The sequence below is a fragment of the Podarcis muralis genome, chromosome 14, assembly GCF_964188315.1.
Source record: "Podarcis muralis chromosome 14, rPodMur119.hap1.1, whole genome shotgun sequence".
Lineage (NCBI taxonomy): Eukaryota > Metazoa > Chordata > Lepidosauria > Squamata > Lacertidae > Podarcis > Podarcis muralis.
Window position 1 is genome coordinate 13,271,246 of NC_135668.1, and position 17,376 is coordinate 13,288,621.

The following is a 17,376-nucleotide window of genomic DNA, read 5'->3' on the forward strand; positions in this document are numbered from 1 at the left end:
TTTGTTACTTTTTAAAAATGGCCATAAGGAATGTCTGCAATAGCTAGAACCCAAGATTCCTTTAGTTGTGGTAAATGATTAATACTGAGTCAGTGTTTAGTTGTCTGAACTACCAAGTTACTTTCAAGTTAAAACACACCACACTGCCAATTCAAGAGCTTAAGAATAATCTAGCCCTAGAAAACATACCTGACTTTGAGCCACAGGACGGGGCGATCTGGCCACTTGGACATGTGCACATGTTCGGTCTTGAGCAAAATCCATCTCCACAGGAATGTCTACAGATTGCTGTAAGGGAAGAGAGAAAAAACCCAAAAGAGGTATAAGCAGAAAAACAGATTTTTTAAGCAGGTTAGCATGCACTCTGGTGGTTTTTAGGCACTAATGTTGAATGGTTTACAGCTACTTATCTGTCCTTGGCTGACTGAGGCTCCATACTACACCTTCAAAGTGCATACAAAGCAGAGATTTGCCCACAGAGAATTCTGGGCACTGCAGTTTTTAAAGTGTTGGTGGGAACTGTAACTTTGCTAGGAATAAACTACAGAGCCCAGAATTCTATGGGAAGGGCAGAGAAATGTGCCTTAATGGCATAGTGTGTGTATGCAGCTTGACATTCAATGGCTCTTCATTGGTCCTAGGGTCAATCCCCACATTACATTTCACATATCTGCAGTCCTGTATGCTTGAGTAAAAAGAAAGGAGTGTTGTGCAGTGTAGAAATGGTCATGGTGGGGTTGTTTTTGTTCCAGACCTGAAATGCTAAACTCTTACATCCATTTTAAAAAGTTTGGCCATTTCCCCTTACCCCTATGTGCCATCATATACAAAAGCATGGTCTGAAAACTATAAGCAGGATAATTAACCCCTAGGAAGTTTGTATAGCAGAACTTCAACTGTGTTTTGTAAGAATGCCCTATGGAACAGTTGAGCATGCCTTTCGGTTGTGCAGTGGACAACTATATACTGTTGTGGTTGCTGGCTGATCGCTCCTTTATTACCTGGTTCAGCTAATTGGCTTTGACTGAGAAAAACATGGTCAGGTGTGCCCTTTTAATGAAATTCAAATACTCATCATTCCACTGAGGTGTTATTACAAGCCGGAGGATCTGTAGTATTAATGGTGAAGAAGGCACTTTTGCAGAGGTGCTTACCAGAGGATGAATCGGGATGGGTGAACATGGCTAACCCTTTTGAGTGTTAGTGTTACCCTTTTCTGAACCTTTTCCAGCTCCTCAACATCCTTCTTGAGGTGCCACACCCAAGGGTGACACTGATAAAGCTAAGTTGCACTTGCAGTGGATTACCAGAGGGGAGAACGTAAGGGATAAATGCCAATGTTGAGTAAGGCTGCATTATGTTTAACACTTTCAGTGTGAGAGCCCTTGCATGAAGGATAGAAGTGTTGGGAATGGTGTGCCATGTTTGCCCACTCTTGACTGACCCATCAGTGAGCACTTCCTTACCCAAGGTCCTATCTAACCATTAATGCCACAGATTGTGTGGGTTGCAATAACACAGCAGAAGTATAACGCTGAGAAACAGCTCTGAAAAAAATGTTTCTTGTAAAGCAGGGCAAATGGCTGAGTGTTGCATGTTTTTGTTGGATCGCAAAAAGTTCTTCTTGGCCTCCTACTTACGCTCCTATGTGTGTAGCTGCAATTGCCATGCTGAGGCTGTTTGACGCACCTTCCATATGACAACCAGCAGGAAACAGACTAGACCACAGACCAGGGGTGGGGTGCCTAAGGCCTGAGGGCCAAATACAGCCTCTTCCAGGCCTATCTTACCCTCAGGACTCTCTCCAGGCCTGCTTTCATGTGATTAGAATGTACCCTACTTTACAAATGTAAGAATCACATATAATTTGTTGTAACCCAACCTGGCACCTTAGGCTGGAGGGTAGGTGTTGTTTGTTAACAATGGCCTGTTACCTCGCCAACTTTTGCCTCTGGCCTCACCCAACACTAGCATGTGGCCCCCTGAGGTTCCTCATAATGACAGGAGGGATTTAGCTATGTTTGGGGCAAAACAATAGCAAGCATTTCCTCTGTTACGGACTCACTGTTAAAGCCATGTTTATGGAAGACTATCTTACTCGGCTACGAGTGATCGCCAAAGAAGAAAAAGAAGAGGAGGAGTATGGATTTGACATCCCACTTTATCACTACCCGGAGGAGTCTCAAAGCGGCTAACATTCTCCTTTCCCTTCCTCCCCCACAACAAACACTCTGTGAGGTGAGTGGGGCTGAGAGACTTCAGAGAACTGTGACTAGCCCAAGGTCACCCAGCAGCTGCATGTGGAGGAGCGGAGACGCAAACCCGGTTCACCAGATTACGAGTCTACCGCTCTTAACCACTACACCACACTGGTATCTGAAATAAAGAGCAAAGAATGACTTACGGACTATGCACTGGTTTCCACCGGGTAATGTTTTCCATCCAGGACAACAGTAGGCATTGTAACGTGATCCACAAACGTTGGGTCTACAAGATGGATACAAATGAGATTAGCTCTTTGTCATTGCTACGACAAGCATTAAGCATCTCTGCTAACAAATGGCAGGCTTAGAGGAAGGGCAAATGTGTTAGTGAGGCTACAGGTGCACCTCAAATGCTATCATATAATGTTCATGGTGATGTTTCACTTGTTTTTACATCTGCCTGACAGCTTACCTTCCCTTCTCCTCCTGAATCACTTTGATGGAGGAGAGGAGGAGAGGCACCACTGAAGAGAGAAAAAAACCTGAGAGGGAAGGGAAGCAGTTTTTCAACAAGAACAAAACTCTTCCTCCTCCTGTTGTTGTTACACATGCATCCACTTCCACGGAAGCCACAGAGGGAATATCAGCAGACCCCCAAAAAAATCATATTAAATGTGCAGACCATTTTAATGGGTCCACCCACAGACATTGTCTTAGATGGTTTTTTTTAAAAAAAGGACAAATTATCATTATTAATTCCATTTATGAATCGCTTCCTATGAAGCATTGCAAAGCAATTTCACAGCACAATAAAAACATACATAAAAACCATTCAGATACAATGCAGACCTTGGCTGAGATAATTAAAAAAATCTCCACTCAGAAGGCTTGTTGAAAGAGAAAAGGTCTTCAACAGGCATGGGAAGAAAATAGAGGTGGTGCCTGTCTCAGATGTAATGAGAGGGAGCTCCCATGGGTAGGTGCCACCACACTAAAGGCCCTGTTCCTACATTGAGCAGAACGGACCTCCTGGTAAGATGATATCTTCAAGATGCCCTCTCCTATGGAACACAGGGATAGGTTGGGTATTTTGTATGGGACTTTGTATACTAGTGCCGTCACCTTGAACTTAGTACAATAGCTAATTGGCAGACAGTGCAATTCTTTTAGAGATGTTGTAATATGATAGCAATATTCTGCCCCTAGGAACAGCTGAACTGCCACTTTTTGCACCACCCCCGTAGTTCAGCCTGGACACTGAGGTCCCACTCCAAGGGTTTTCTGGCGGTTCACTCACTGTGGGAAGTGAAGTTACAGTGAACCAGGCAAAGGGCCTTCTCGGTAGTGGCACTCACCCTGTGGAACGCCCTCCCATCAGATGTCAAGGAACTATACAACCTTTAGAAGACATCTGAAGACAGCCCTGTATAAGGAAGTTTTTAATGTTTAATGATTTGTTATGTTTTGATATATGCTGGAAGCTACCCAGGGTGGCTGGAGTACAAATATTATTATTATTTGGTCCTCTACCTTACAGAGACAGTTCCAAGAGCACCCCCATACTATGAATCTGTTCCTTCGGGGGGGGGGGTGATGCCATCCAAAGCAGGAAATTGACCAATTATCAGGATTTGGGGACTGCTCACCATCGTGCCAGAATTTGGCCCTCACCCAGCCAACAGGCACCAGCCCAGGGTGTCCAAGGCCTCTTCCAATTCAGATGTTTCTGATAAATTATGAAACTTCATCCCAAATCTCCCGCTCCCAAGGGCTTAATGTAGATGGTTAAACAGCACTGGGGCCAGGACAGTATTCTGCAACACCCCACACAGCACAACTTCCAGGACGCCAAGAGATAAATACCCAAAGCTTGTCTCTGAAACCGACTCCGGAGATAGGACCAAAACCACTGTAAGACGCTGTCCCTGGACAGTACAAAAGAACTCCATGTGATAGCTACTTGAACATTCAGTGGAGGTGGAGAAGTGGACCTTCTTTAAGGAGAACAGTTTTATCAACAGCTGTTAGCAATTACAACTCAATGGAACTTCCATGTGCAGAATAAAAAAGGTAAAGGAACCCTTGACCATTAGGTCCAGTCACGGCCAACTCTGGGGTTGCGGTGCTCATCTCGCTTTATTGGCCGAGGGAGCCAGCGTACAGCTTCCGGGTCATATGGCCAGCATGACTAAGCCGCTTCTGGCAAACCAGAGCAGCACACGGAAACGCCGTTTAACTTCCCGCCGGAGCGGAACCTATTTATCTACTTGCACTTTGACGTGCTGTCGAACTGCTAGTTTGGCAGGAGCAGGGACCGAGCAACGGGAGCTCATCCCGTCGCGGGGATTCGAACTGCCGACCTTCTGATCGGCAAGCCCTAGGCTCTGTGGTTTAACCCACAGCGCCACAGAATGCCTCTGAATAAATCGTGGAAGCTAATGGGGTGGGCGGCTGGCTGCCTCCACCAGTCTCAGTTGGCATGTTTACCAAAGTCACCTGACTATCCAGTTTTGGAAGCAGAGGGCTAACTTAGATGGATCTTTGTTCTGAACCAGCCTGCCAAGAGTGTGACAGCCAAGATCCATAGCTCAGCTGTAGAGCACCTGGCTTGCAAGCAGAAGGTCCAGTCCCCAACGGCATCCCCAGTTAGGGTTAGGAGAGATTCCTGAATGAAATCCTGGAGAGCCAAGGCCATAGCATCTAGATCAAGGGAAGTAATAGTACCACTGTATTCTGCTCTGGTCAGACCTCACCTGGAGTACTGTGTCCAGTTCTGGGCACCACAGTTCAAGAAGGACACTGACAAACTGGAACGTGTCCAGAGGAGGGCAACCAAAATGGTCAAAGGCCTGGAAACGATGCCTTATGAGGAACGGCTAAGGGAGCTGGGCATGTTTAGCCTGGAGAAGAGGAGGTTAAGGGGTGATATGATAGCCATGTTCAAATATATAAAAGGATGTCATATAGAGGAGGGAGAAAGGTTGTTTTCTGCTGCTCCAGAGAAGCGGACACGGAGCAATGGATCCAAACTACAAGAAAGAAGATTCCACCTAAACATTAGGAAGAACTTCCTGACAGTAAGAGCTGTTCGACAGTGGAATTTGCTGCCAAGGAGTGTGGTGGAGTCTCCTTCTTTGGAGGTCTTTAAGCAGAGGCTTGACAACCATATGTCAGGAGTGCTCTGATGGTGTTTCCTGCTTGGCAGGGGGTTGGACTCGATGGCCCTTGTGGTCTCTTCCAACTCTATGATTCTATGATTCAGTGTAGATAATATTGTGTAGCTGGACCAGATGGTCTGTCTCAGTATAATGCAGCCTGAACCTAGCAAGAGCCACTCTTAGATTCTAGTGGCAGCAGGCTGAATGAGTGAGTGAAGAGCATATTTCCATTCGGTCCATCTGTGCCCACCTTTCCTGCATGCGCTGCATCCACCCTGATCACAGTTCAGAGGATCAGGGTGCTAGCCATAAACATAGTCCATTGTGTTTCAGCCACTATCCCTTAGAGCTACAGAGCTTTCTAAAGTTACCCCTCTTATCAGCGCCAAACACTTGCCAATAAGGTAAAGCAAAGGTTTTGTTCCCTTGTTCCCTGAGGAAACAAGATTTTATAAATACAGATAACAGCACTGGCTGCTGGCTGCCGTGGAAGGAATGCAATTTGCAATGAACATGTGGTGCTGGTTTTACATAGAGGAGACCCACCGAACTTAGTGGGCAAGACAGACTTGAGCCCATTAATTTTAATGCGTTCAGAAGTTCTGTTGGTAAGGAATGCTGCGTCGCTCTCACACCATCTTGTGTCCTGGGTGACTCTTTGTTTCCAGGAACAGTTTAAGGTGCTGCTTCTGAATTCAGTGCAAAACACCACCCACCAAAGCCTTAAGAAGTGGTGGACTCTGGGCTTCAGAATTTCAGTGGTGCCCTGTGCGATGCCAAAAATTGATGGCCTTCCATTGTTCGTCATTGTTGTGGCACCATCTCAGCTCAGCGCCCAGAGCAGGTGAACCAGCCAAGCTCCCCTAAATCCTCCTCTGCCTTAAGGACCAGCTCCCAGAATCCTGCCCATCCCTGGAATCATTTGGAGAGGCCATCTCTGTAGTAGCACTCAAGACTGCGGAACTCCATGCCCCATGAGACTCATCCTGCCCTGTCTTTTTTGGCCTTTCACTGCCAAGTCAAGACAGTTTTTGTTTTATTAAGGCAAGCATTTGCCTTGCCTTCTCCTTGCCGGTTTCCTAGCTTATTGTTTTGTTACCTTCATGAATGTATTATTATGAAAGCTCTTTAAAAAAATTATTCTTTGATAAGTGCTCTGTTAAAAGTGGAAAGGTGATAAATCACTGAACTGTCTGGACCTGTGATTAGGGTCAGTTCATCCCCCACTCAAAAGTTTTAGAGCAGTGTTCCCCAAACTTGGGTCTCCAGCTGTTTTCAGACTACAATTCCCATCATCCCTGACCGCTGGTCTTGCTAGCTAGGGATGATGGGAGTTGTAGACCAAAAACAGCTGGAGACCTATGTTTGGGAAACATTGGTTTCTAACAACTGGCCAACAGCTGCAGCAGCATTTTTTCCCCAAATGGGAAGGGAAGGGAAAGGTACGGGTACAATGGCTTCAGCAAGCCTCATTTTCCCATGGCTTGTGGTTGTTCTGCTCAGGAGGGGGGCAACTTCCCAGCAGCCTTTTACTCTGTGGCCAGTCCTAAAACTCTGTCCATTATCATAATAATTAGAATATTTTCTTCTCTCTTCTAGAGGACTGCTCCCCCCTACTGCCATTTGCTGGACCACTTATATGCCAGCAATGCACTGTTTAACCCTACAGAACCCCACAGAGCTACAGTGGTCCAAATACGTTGTGATTTCTGTGTTTTTGGCAGGGTGAGGAAGGATGACTAGCAAGCCCAAATGCCACTCTATGGTGCCAGCTAAAATGACATAAGGATAGCTCTGCTGGATCAGACCAAAGGCCCATCTAGTCAAGGATTCTGTTCTCACAGTAGCCAACCAGATGCTTATGAGAAGCCCACAAGGAGTACATGAGCCTCAGCAACTGTTTATTCAGAGGCATTGCCTTCTTTCTCTCTCTGTCTCTGAAGTGTTTGGGCTTACTCTCTCTGCTTTCTCCCTCCGCTGTTAGCCAACGCTTCCAGTTCTTCTCTGCACAAATTCCATTCAGAAAAACCAGGGAGCTGCAGAGGGCACAACTGTTGCAGAATCCACAACAAGTGAGAACAATGGCCAGCTGTCAACTCAGATAAGCTTGCCCCTGAAAGGCGACGACAGGAAGGCCCTGCAAATGAACGCTGCCATGTCAAAACGCCACTGCCCCATCGTTAGGGTTTGATGATCACTACAACAGACTAGAGGGAAGAAAGGGCCTCGTGGGCAAAGGCGCTGCCTGAAGACAGCACGGAGCAGCCAAAGATCTCATTATCATTCTGTTTCATCAAGAGATAACAAGCCAGGAAAACGCATCCCTTGTCACTTTGCATCATCCTCTAGAAACCAGTCTGGTAGCAACTTCCACGCATCAAGTTGCCTGCCAGAGAATCTCTCGCCTCCCAGGGAGGGAACCCCTCTGGACTACAAAGGATTCTGGGACATGTTCTACACTCACTCACTCCCTCCATGTGGGACATTGTTGAGAGTCGCCTCACATGTAGTGATAAGGTGCAGAAAAACACACAAAATACGCCCCCGTTTGTCTACTGTAGCAGGAAGGAACTGTGGTGGGCATGTTTATCTTGGAGTCCTCCAGAGGAGGAAAGCGATAAGCCTTAGGGAGCGGCCCAGGAGGATGAAAGAGGTAAAAAAAAGGACCCCAGTTAAGGGTCTGAGCCTGGGGCAGGGGGCAGCAGTCTAGAGAGCATGGGTAGGCAAACTAAGGCCCGGGGGCTGGATCCGGCCCAACCGCCTTCTAAATCCGGCCCACGGATGGTCCAGGAATAAGCGTGGCTTTACATGAGTAGAATGTGTGCTTTTATTTAAAATGCATCTCTGGGTTATTTGTGGGGGATAGGAATTCATTCATTATTTTTTTTCAAAATATAGTCTGGCCCCCCACAAGGTCTGAGGGACAGTGGACCGGCCCCCTGCTGAAAGCGTTTGCTGAACCCTGGTCTAGAGCAGTGTTTCCCAACCTTGGGTCTCCAGCTGTTTTCGGACTACAGTTCCCATCATCCCTGACCGCTGGTCTTTGCTAGCTAGGGATGATGGGAGTTGTAGTCCCAAAAAAAAAGCTGGATACCCATGATTGGGAAACACTGGTCTAGAGGATGGAGAGCTAACCAAGCAGGTCAGCGGAGGATTGTTCCACCCTTGTGATACAAGACACCTGTAGCCAGCTGCCTCCTACTGCAGAGTCACCTCAGGTGCCTCCTGTCAACAAGGAGCCTCCCCCTTCTGTACAGGCCACTAAGAGTAAATTGGATGCTGAGCTGACTCCAACACCACCTCCATCTCAAAGGACATGGAGGCACCAGCAATGGTGTGAAGAAACCTTGCAGGCCCAACTCATTCAAAGGAGTGCCTGTTTACTTGCCCAGTCCTATGACCCTGGCCACTTGCTGTGCTAAGAACTGTGCCCACCCTGGTCTTCAAAAGGAAAGTGCAAGGGACGTATCACTTGTTGGATCAATGTCTCAGCTTACTCTTAGCCATGGACCTATAACTCTTATACACCTGCTGCAGTCTTGTAACCTGTGCCTTGCCTATGTACCTTAAATAATAATAATAATAATAATAATAATAATAATAATAATTTATTATTTATACCCCGCCCATCTGGCTGGGCCTCCCCAGCCACTCTGGGCGGCTTCCATAAAAACCAAAAATACAGTAAAATATCACACGTTAAAAACTTCCCTGAACAGGGCTGCCTTAAGATGTCTTCTGAATGTCACGTAGTTGTTTATCGCTTTGACATCTGCTGGAAGGGCATTCCACAGGGCGGGCGCCACTACCAAGAAGGCCCTCTGCCTGGTTCCCCGTAGCTTTGCTTCTCGCAATGAGGGAACCGCCAGAAGGCCCTCGGCGCTGGACCTCAGCGTCCGGGCAGAATGATGGGGGTGGAGACGCTCCTTCAGGTATACTAGACCGAGGCCGAGTCTGTGCATTAAAGTCTTTAGCAGAAATAAAGCTGTTCTTTGTCCAGCCATGAGAGCCAGGACACAAGGAAGCCAATCTAGTATGACAATGTATATTATTACAAAAGACTAGGGATGGAAGGATCTGTCTACAGTGGTACCTCGGGTTACGAACTTAATTCGTTCTGGAGGTCCGTTCTTAACCTGAAACCGTTCTTAACCTGAGGCGTGCTTTCGCTAATGGGGCCTCCCGCTGTCACTGTGTCGCCACCACGCAATTTCTGTTCTCATCCTGGGGCAAAGTTCTCAACCCAAGGTACTACTTCCGGGTTAGCGGAGTTTGTAACCCGAGGTACAACTGTACTGTGGTTCTCTCCCTTTTTCATTTTTCCAATCTCCACATTTCTGCAGAAATCTGAGAATTGTTTGCCCCACCCCACACACAAAAAACACCTCATGAACACTTATCAACACTCCCCCCCCCTAAAAAACATATTTGTGTAGTTTGGTAACATGTTCACATTTTTGCAAGCAATTTCCCCCAGTATAATGCATTTGGTGTGCTATATTCACCAATGTATTAATTTTTACACACATTTTCCCCTAATATATGCATTTTTGTTAACACTGGTTGGTGAACTGCATCGCAAAATTTGGGTAAGTGCAAATTTCAAATGATGGCTGTGTTTTGGTTCCCACATTGTTATGGACAGCGCAAATTTGGTAAGATTCCCCTTTAATAAATGGGAACTGAAATGAATGTGTTTCCCTATCCCCACTGTGCTTCCCTATCCCCAACAAAACAGCCACTGCTAGGATTTCAGGGAACCCCAGAACACAGTTTGAAAGCTACAGCCTGGTTCAGCCATGCTTATCTGCAATACACAAAAACAAAAGGCAGCCCAAGAGATTAGAATAGCCATAAAAAGCCTCCTTGCAGCACAGGAAGTGCTGAATTAGACTGTCCCGCAACTGCCCCTGCAATGACCCTTCCCAACCAAGCAGAAACCCAATTCTGGGCAAGAGACACTGTGCCCATCTATCAGCTCCCTGAGGAGCAACAACGCTGATCACCAACAGGGCTACAAACACTGCCCGAGGCAAAAGCATTCCATCAGAAGTTCTGGCACTTGCTGGCTAAGGCTGGCAAAAGTGTGGGAGTTGAATAAATTAAGGCTGGGAGGCTAGACAGAGTGGGAAGTGCAAGTCTGAGAACTCAGCAGAGAGAGAGAGAGAGAGAGAGAGAGAGAGAGAGAGAGAGAGAGAGAGAGAGAGAGAGAGTGTGTTAACTGATAGCTGCGGAAAGGATACGGTGAAAGTGGTTTGTCATAGAGTATGCAAGGAGGAGGTGGCTGTAGGGGGATCTAAAAAGGTATACATACACAGACACACAAATGCGCATTTGGAATATTTAAGAGGAAATCGCTGCTAACTGGGAACTCTAAGATTACGAAACAACACATTCCCCCCTCCCCACTCTGCCAGCAACCCCTGGCCAGCTTCCACTCTTCAAATAACCACAATTTTGAAACAACTCAAACATCTAACTGGCTGTTAGTTGCAGCCACTCGGCTGCCTTCTTTAAACCAGGCAAATGGCCATGAATTTATTTCTAAGAACTAAAGAAAAAGGAAGAGCTCGCCCCTTGCCTGGAATCTGACTTGGAAGACCTCTCCAGTTACCTGCTCGATGCAGGCACACACAGGAGCATATAAACCACCTCATATTGAGTCAGACCATTGGTTCCATCTTGCTCTTAGGATCATAGGTTTGAGTCCCACATTGGGCAAAAGAGTCCAGCATTGCAGGGGGCTGGACTAGACGGCCCTCGTGTTCCCTTCTAGCTGTACAGTTCTATGAAAACTCAAAGCTACAAAATTCGAAAATAGTGGTCATACCACGTCTCCTGTCATGACACCCAGTCCAAAGTGGGTCTTGCAAGTTTAATGCATGGGGTTTCCATATTCACTCAAAGCTAGAGTTAAGGCGGATCAACAGGATGCAACAGCTTCAGGCAGCAGATCCCAGAGGAGACAGATTCCCTGCTTCCATAGAATCATTGGAAGCTGCCATATGGATGGACTCTTTGTTTGCCTAGCACTGACTAGCAATGGTTCTCCACTGCTTCAGACGGGAGATGCTTGGATTGAACCTGAGACTTTCATAGAATCATAAAGTTAGAAGGGGGTCCCAAGGGTCATCTAGTCCAACCCCCTGTGATGCTGGAATCTCAGCTAAAGCATCCATGACATGGCAAAGCAGATGAATCACCACTGAGCTATAACCCTTACATCTCTGTGCCATTAAAGAGAGAGAGCAGGAACAGGTTTTAAAAGTGTCTAAGTACAGTACTGAATTCGCTGTATTATAGGAACATAGTAAGCTGCCTTATAGGGACGCGGGTGGCGCTGTGGGTAAAAGCCTCAGCGCCTAGGGCTTGCTGATCGAAAGGTCGGCGGTTCGAATCCCCGCAGCGGGGTGCGCTCCCATTGCTCGGTCCCAGCGCCTGCCAACCTAGCAGTTCGAAAGCACCCCCAGGTGCAAGTAGATAAATAGGGACCGCTTACTGGTGGGAAGGTAAACGGCGTTTCCGTGTGCTGCGCTGGCTCGCCAGATGCAGCTTGTCACACTGGCCACGTGACCCGGAAGTGTCTCCGGACAGCGCTGGCCCCCGGCCTCTTGAGTGAGATGGGCGCACAACCCTAGAGTCTGTCAAGACTGGCCCGTACGGGCAGGGGTACCTTTAAGCTGCCTTATACTGGATCAGATCATTGGTCCATCTTGCTCTATACTGACTACTCTCCAGGGTTCCAGGCAGGAGGCTCTCTCAGCCCTACCTGGAGATAACAGGGACTGGACTCTTAGGACTTTCTGCATGCAAGGCAGATGTTCTACCACTGAGCAATGTCCCTTCCCATTATCACAGTCAGCACTGCAACAATGTCCTTGTGGAATACAGAGCTCTGATGCAGACACAGGAGTTTCTGGTAAAGCACAATTTCCCCACTCTCTGGAAAGTCAGGGAAAGTTCCATATGCGCTTTTATTGCATTGGTGGTGTTGACCCCAAAACTATAGCAAACAGCAAAACTGTTTCAACACACACAAGTTATTCTGGGCCAAGACGTGAGAGCTGGCATGCACACAGTGATGAACTTTTCTTGCTTACATTTAAGTAAAAGCAAACTGTACATTTAATCAAAACAAATTGTCTCCTTTTAATCTTGTTTCTACGAATTACAACTGTAAAACCAGCTTTTTTATATAATTGCGGTAATTGCACTTGATTATGGGATGAAATTTGGCTCTCACATCATTATGACATAGAGTAATGATATTCTGGAGGGTTTGAGAACCACTTTTTATAGACAACATTATATAAGATAAAAACAACTTATATGATTCTTTGGACAAGCAAACTAAACCAAGTGCCCACCCAGAGTTAAACAAATGTTTATCTTATAAAGGAGGTGGTGATTGCTTCTACGTCTCCTAAACCTTGTCCTTTGAACACACACACACACAAACACACAGAAAACACCAAAGTGTATATTTCCCATGTGAAATTGGTTTTTTCTATGGTTTATCACTTCCCTTTCTCTGTTACTCCTTTGCCTATGCAAATTTGGCTTGAAATTTCTGTAGCATGCTTCATTTCAACTTTTGTGATTTTATTGTGCTTGTTGTAATGTAGGAGAGGTGGAATAAACAGACTGTGATTAGTTAGTTAGTTAGTTAGTTAGTTAGTTAGTTAGTTAGTTAATTAAACTTTACAGAAAATTCATTCTAACATATTGGCCCAGTATACACTTAAGGCTTAACCACAGGATTATGATTGGCAGTACAATGGTACCTTGGGTTAAGTACTTAATTCGTTCCGGAGGTCCGTACTTAACCTGAAACTGTTCTTAACCTGAAGCACCACTTTAGCTAATGGGGCCTCCAGCTGCTGCCGCGCCGCCAGAGCACAATTTCTGTTCTCATCCTGAAGCAAAGTTCTTAACCCAAGGTACTATTTCCGGGTTAGTGGAGTCTGTAGCCTGAAGCGTATGCAACCCGAGGTACCACTGTAACTGTAGTTTGTTGCCTTTATTCTGTTAAGATCGCAAACATGCAATGAAAACCATAGTTTAGCATGTCAAGCAAAGGTTGTGCTCTCAGAGGATGGGTATAAGGAGGCCAGAGAGAAGGTAGAGGGACAGGGAAATTGCCTTAGCCATTGTTTGCTTTGTTCAGATGTAACACTTAATGCAAACCATGATTTGCAAACCCATTTACATAAAGGGGAGGAATTTAGACAGGTACATTCTGTGCAAAACACCCAAGGCTCAATTCCTGCCAACTCCATTCTAAAGGTTGGGAAAGTGGTGAGACACTGGAGAGCTGTTGCCTTAAGAGAACTTAAGAGCTGTTGCCTTAAGAGAGTGTGAGGAAAGCCTCCTATCCAAAGCAAAACCTTAAGAGACATCAGAGAATCCATAACGAAGAGAGAGGCCATCAATACGCTTTGGAATGTGAAGGGAAAGTCAGTCAGAAGTGAACCTCCATCAAACATTTAAAAAAACACATGCTGGAAAGAAATTGCATGTGTTTATAGCCACTTCGGGAGAATTCTGTACACAAGAAGCTAGCAAAATGCAAGCTGATTTAAGCAGAGCTGGTGTAAAGTTACACCAAATGCAAACACTGTTCAGGAGCGAGGTTACTGCCAGCTGAGCTGCCCCAAATCTGTCAGAGAGGAAATAAGCCTTTGAAATAGTGTTCGACTTACCATACCCCTTTTTGCCAGGTCTCATGACTGAGCTGAACAGGGTTAGGATCCAGCTTAAGTTTCCCCTGCCTCCGCCACACCTCAGTTAGCATCAGCTGAGCCCTGGCTGAAGCAGGAAATGCAAGTTACACCAGATTATCTTCAGCTGAGCCAGGATCATCACCTCAACCCACCTGAGCTTGCAATGTCCCAACTCAGCTGAAGATCTACTACACCCTTTGGTTGCCATACATTCAGAATTTCCAGGACATAACTGTCCGGAAATTGCTGCAACATCTGGGAAAATGTGGACGTATGGCAACCCCTTTGGCAGTGTCGTTTTTGACACCCCTACTTCACTCTAAATTGCTCATCCCTGTGAATCTTGCAATAGGTTTAACCCCTCACCTCTCTGTTATTTGTTGAATTTATTGTGATATTGTTGAGCTATCATTCTAAAATGGAACAATTAAACACGTCTGATTAGACATGTCGCAAGATCTTGGTGATTTTATGCATTTCGACACCTGAAAGTATATAAGGAAACAAAATACCACATTTTTCGCTCTATAGGACTCACCTGACCATAGGACGCACCTTGTTTTAGAGGGGGGTGGAGAAAAAGAAAAATAATATCTCCCCCTCTCTGCTCAGTGCCCCTTCAGCGAAGCAGCAGGAGGAATGGAGCCCCTTCCATTTCTCCTCCCGCTTCGCTGAAGGGGTGCTGTGCTGCTCTCCCTCTCTGCTGAAGCCAGGAGAGTCTTGCAGGGATAGCCACCTGAAGCCTTTGGAGCACAGCGGGACCTCGTGCTGCGCTCCAAAGGTTTCGGGTTCCTTTCGCTGAAGTCAGGAGAGTCTTGCTCTCCCGGCTTCAGCGAAAGGAACCTGAAGCCTTCAGAGCACAGCGTGAGTTCCTGCTGCGCTCCAAAGGCTTCAGGCGGCTATCCCTGAAGCCTGGAGAGCAAGAGGGGTTGGTGCTTCAGAGGCTTCGCGTTGCTATCACTGAAGCCAAGGGGCCTGCATTCGCTCCATAGGATGCACACACATTTCCCCTTAATTTTTGGAGGGGGAAAAGTGCGTCCTATAGAGCAAAAAATACGGTAATAGCAAGATGTTATGCACTACATTATGTCATTTGAAACAGTGTTCCCTAATCTTACGCTTTTGTGCAAGAGGCCCAGGGGGAGGGCTTTTTTCCTGCTATGAAAGTGAGCCGGAAAACATTTCAGATAAAATAAATAAAATATAAAGTTCAAATCGTGGACACTGATCTGCCTGTAACAGTATGACAAGGCATTTCTGGTGGGCATTAATATTTTTCTACAAGTCATTAGTAAGGTCACTTTTGGAACCCTTTGCCTAGTTCCCATCAGTTGTGTTCCGTACAGATTAATTCAAATAAGCAATGACACAAGAAGTGAAGAAAATACAAGCTGTTGAGAGAATTTCTAGCCTGTCCTATTGAAATACACACAGGTGTTGGGCAGGCCAGAACAACAGGATTCCAACAGCCTTGTTCATTTAAATGGATCTCAAAGTAGATTGCTTCTGTTAGCAGTGTTGATTCAGCTTTCTCCAGTTACACAGTGCAAGTGAATGGTGAGCCGGGGCCAATAATATAATGGCCCTTCTATTTGACAGTCAGAAGCAAATGGCCATCCCATAACCACTGCTGCCTTCCTCCTCCCTTGTCCTCACTCACCCCCTCTCTGTTCCTCCTGTGCCCTTAATCCCTCCTTATTTACCTTTTTGCTCCATTAATAACAAACAGGCCCAAGAAGTAACACTCAAGCCCTTGACTAAGAATATATTTATTTCAGCATCCTGCCTTAATTCAGCAGGAGAGAGGGGGGAAAATAAGAAGCAGAACAGCTTTGCAGATGGACTGGGGATTCTGCAGCTGTGAGGCCTGGATAAAAGTCAGGAATTCAAAATGACATGCAGCAACGCCAAACACTTTACTGACCTCAGTTTCGATCACACTGAGAATGGCCAAATACGGTAACTGATCTTACTCAACACAGGGGGACCTCTGCAAAATATTACAGAAGCTTCCCAACATTGCTGGAACGGGAAGATTTCGTACAATCTGACAGAGGGGTGCCATTCTCACTTTAAGTGGGAAACAAACAGCACAATTCCTAGGGGCGAGTTCCTTTGTTACTCCATGTGCCAACACAACAATCGGTTCCATGTTTGACATTATGCCACTGTGAGAAGTAAATGCTGGACTAGATGTGTCTTTCATCTGATCTGACAGGGCTTTTCCGAGCAGCTTTGGATGACTAAATCTTGGACCATCCTAGGCTTACCATGCCATCTTCCGATAAGTGAAGCATTTCCTCATCAAGAGATTAAATAGAAGGTACCTCATTTTCACAGACAGAGGCTGGATCTAGACACATCAAAAAAGCGCTTCACGAAAACACGTTGTAAACCTCATAAGAGGGAAATCACGTTGGCAAAAGGCAGGACTCCACAGCGCCATCTGGTGTCACACGCATATAAAATGAATTTTCTTTACTAACGTAGCTGAATCCAGGGATCCTTATGATCTTTGCAAAACATATCCCTATATGAACCTGCCCCAGATGATAAGATCCTTAAGTGAGCGCTTTCTCTTGGTTGCATCAACATCAGAATCACAGTCGGTGGTGACACAAGGAAGAGCCTTTTTGGTGGCTGCTCCCATATTGTGGGATTCCATCCCAAGAGAGGTTAGATCGCCTCCCTCTTTTCTACCCTTTCACAGGCAAACTAAAACAATCCTTTTCAGACAGGCCTTTGGAAATCAAGGTGCAGACAATGCTGATCACTGACAACGCTACCAGGGCAAACTGTTTTAACTGGTGGTTCTAAATACGTTTTGATGTATTTTAACTATTATTATGTTTATTAGTTTGTATTTTAGAATCACGCTTTTAAACCATAAAATCCCAGCTTGGGAGAAAGGTGGGATACAAATACATTAAATAAATAATAACAAAAACAATAAAGTGAGGGGTATAATCCTCTGCAGTGTTGTATGTGCATGTTGGATGCACACAGAAAGCAGCCTCATACCAGGAATCTTCCACATGTAAAACATGTGTTCTACCACTGAACTATGCCCCTCCATGCTCATCTTCCAAATCAGTTTCTACAGATTAAATGCACAGAAATTTTAAGCAAGCACTTCACACTCACGAAGGTAAATTATATGCAGTTGAGACTTTCCTTGAAGATTGGGCTTCATTTATAGATCAGGTATGGTGGGGGTAGAGCCCTTGGCCTCCCCTGATGCTGTTAAAGTACATCCTATCAGCCCCAAGAAGAATGGTCAGTAACCATGGA

General features: G+C 45.9%; 1 protein-coding gene across 1 annotated transcript in view; it reads right to left on the minus strand.

Annotated features, from left to right (window-relative positions):
• FBN1 (fibrillin 1) overlaps window positions 1-17,376 on the minus strand; it is a 209,898-nt gene that overhangs the window by 179,011 nt on the left and 13,511 nt on the right. The window contains 2 exon segments of the mRNA XM_028705574.2: window positions 190-288; window positions 2,405-2,487. Coding sequence (XP_028561407.2) covers window positions 190-288; window positions 2,405-2,487 — 182 coding nt within the window.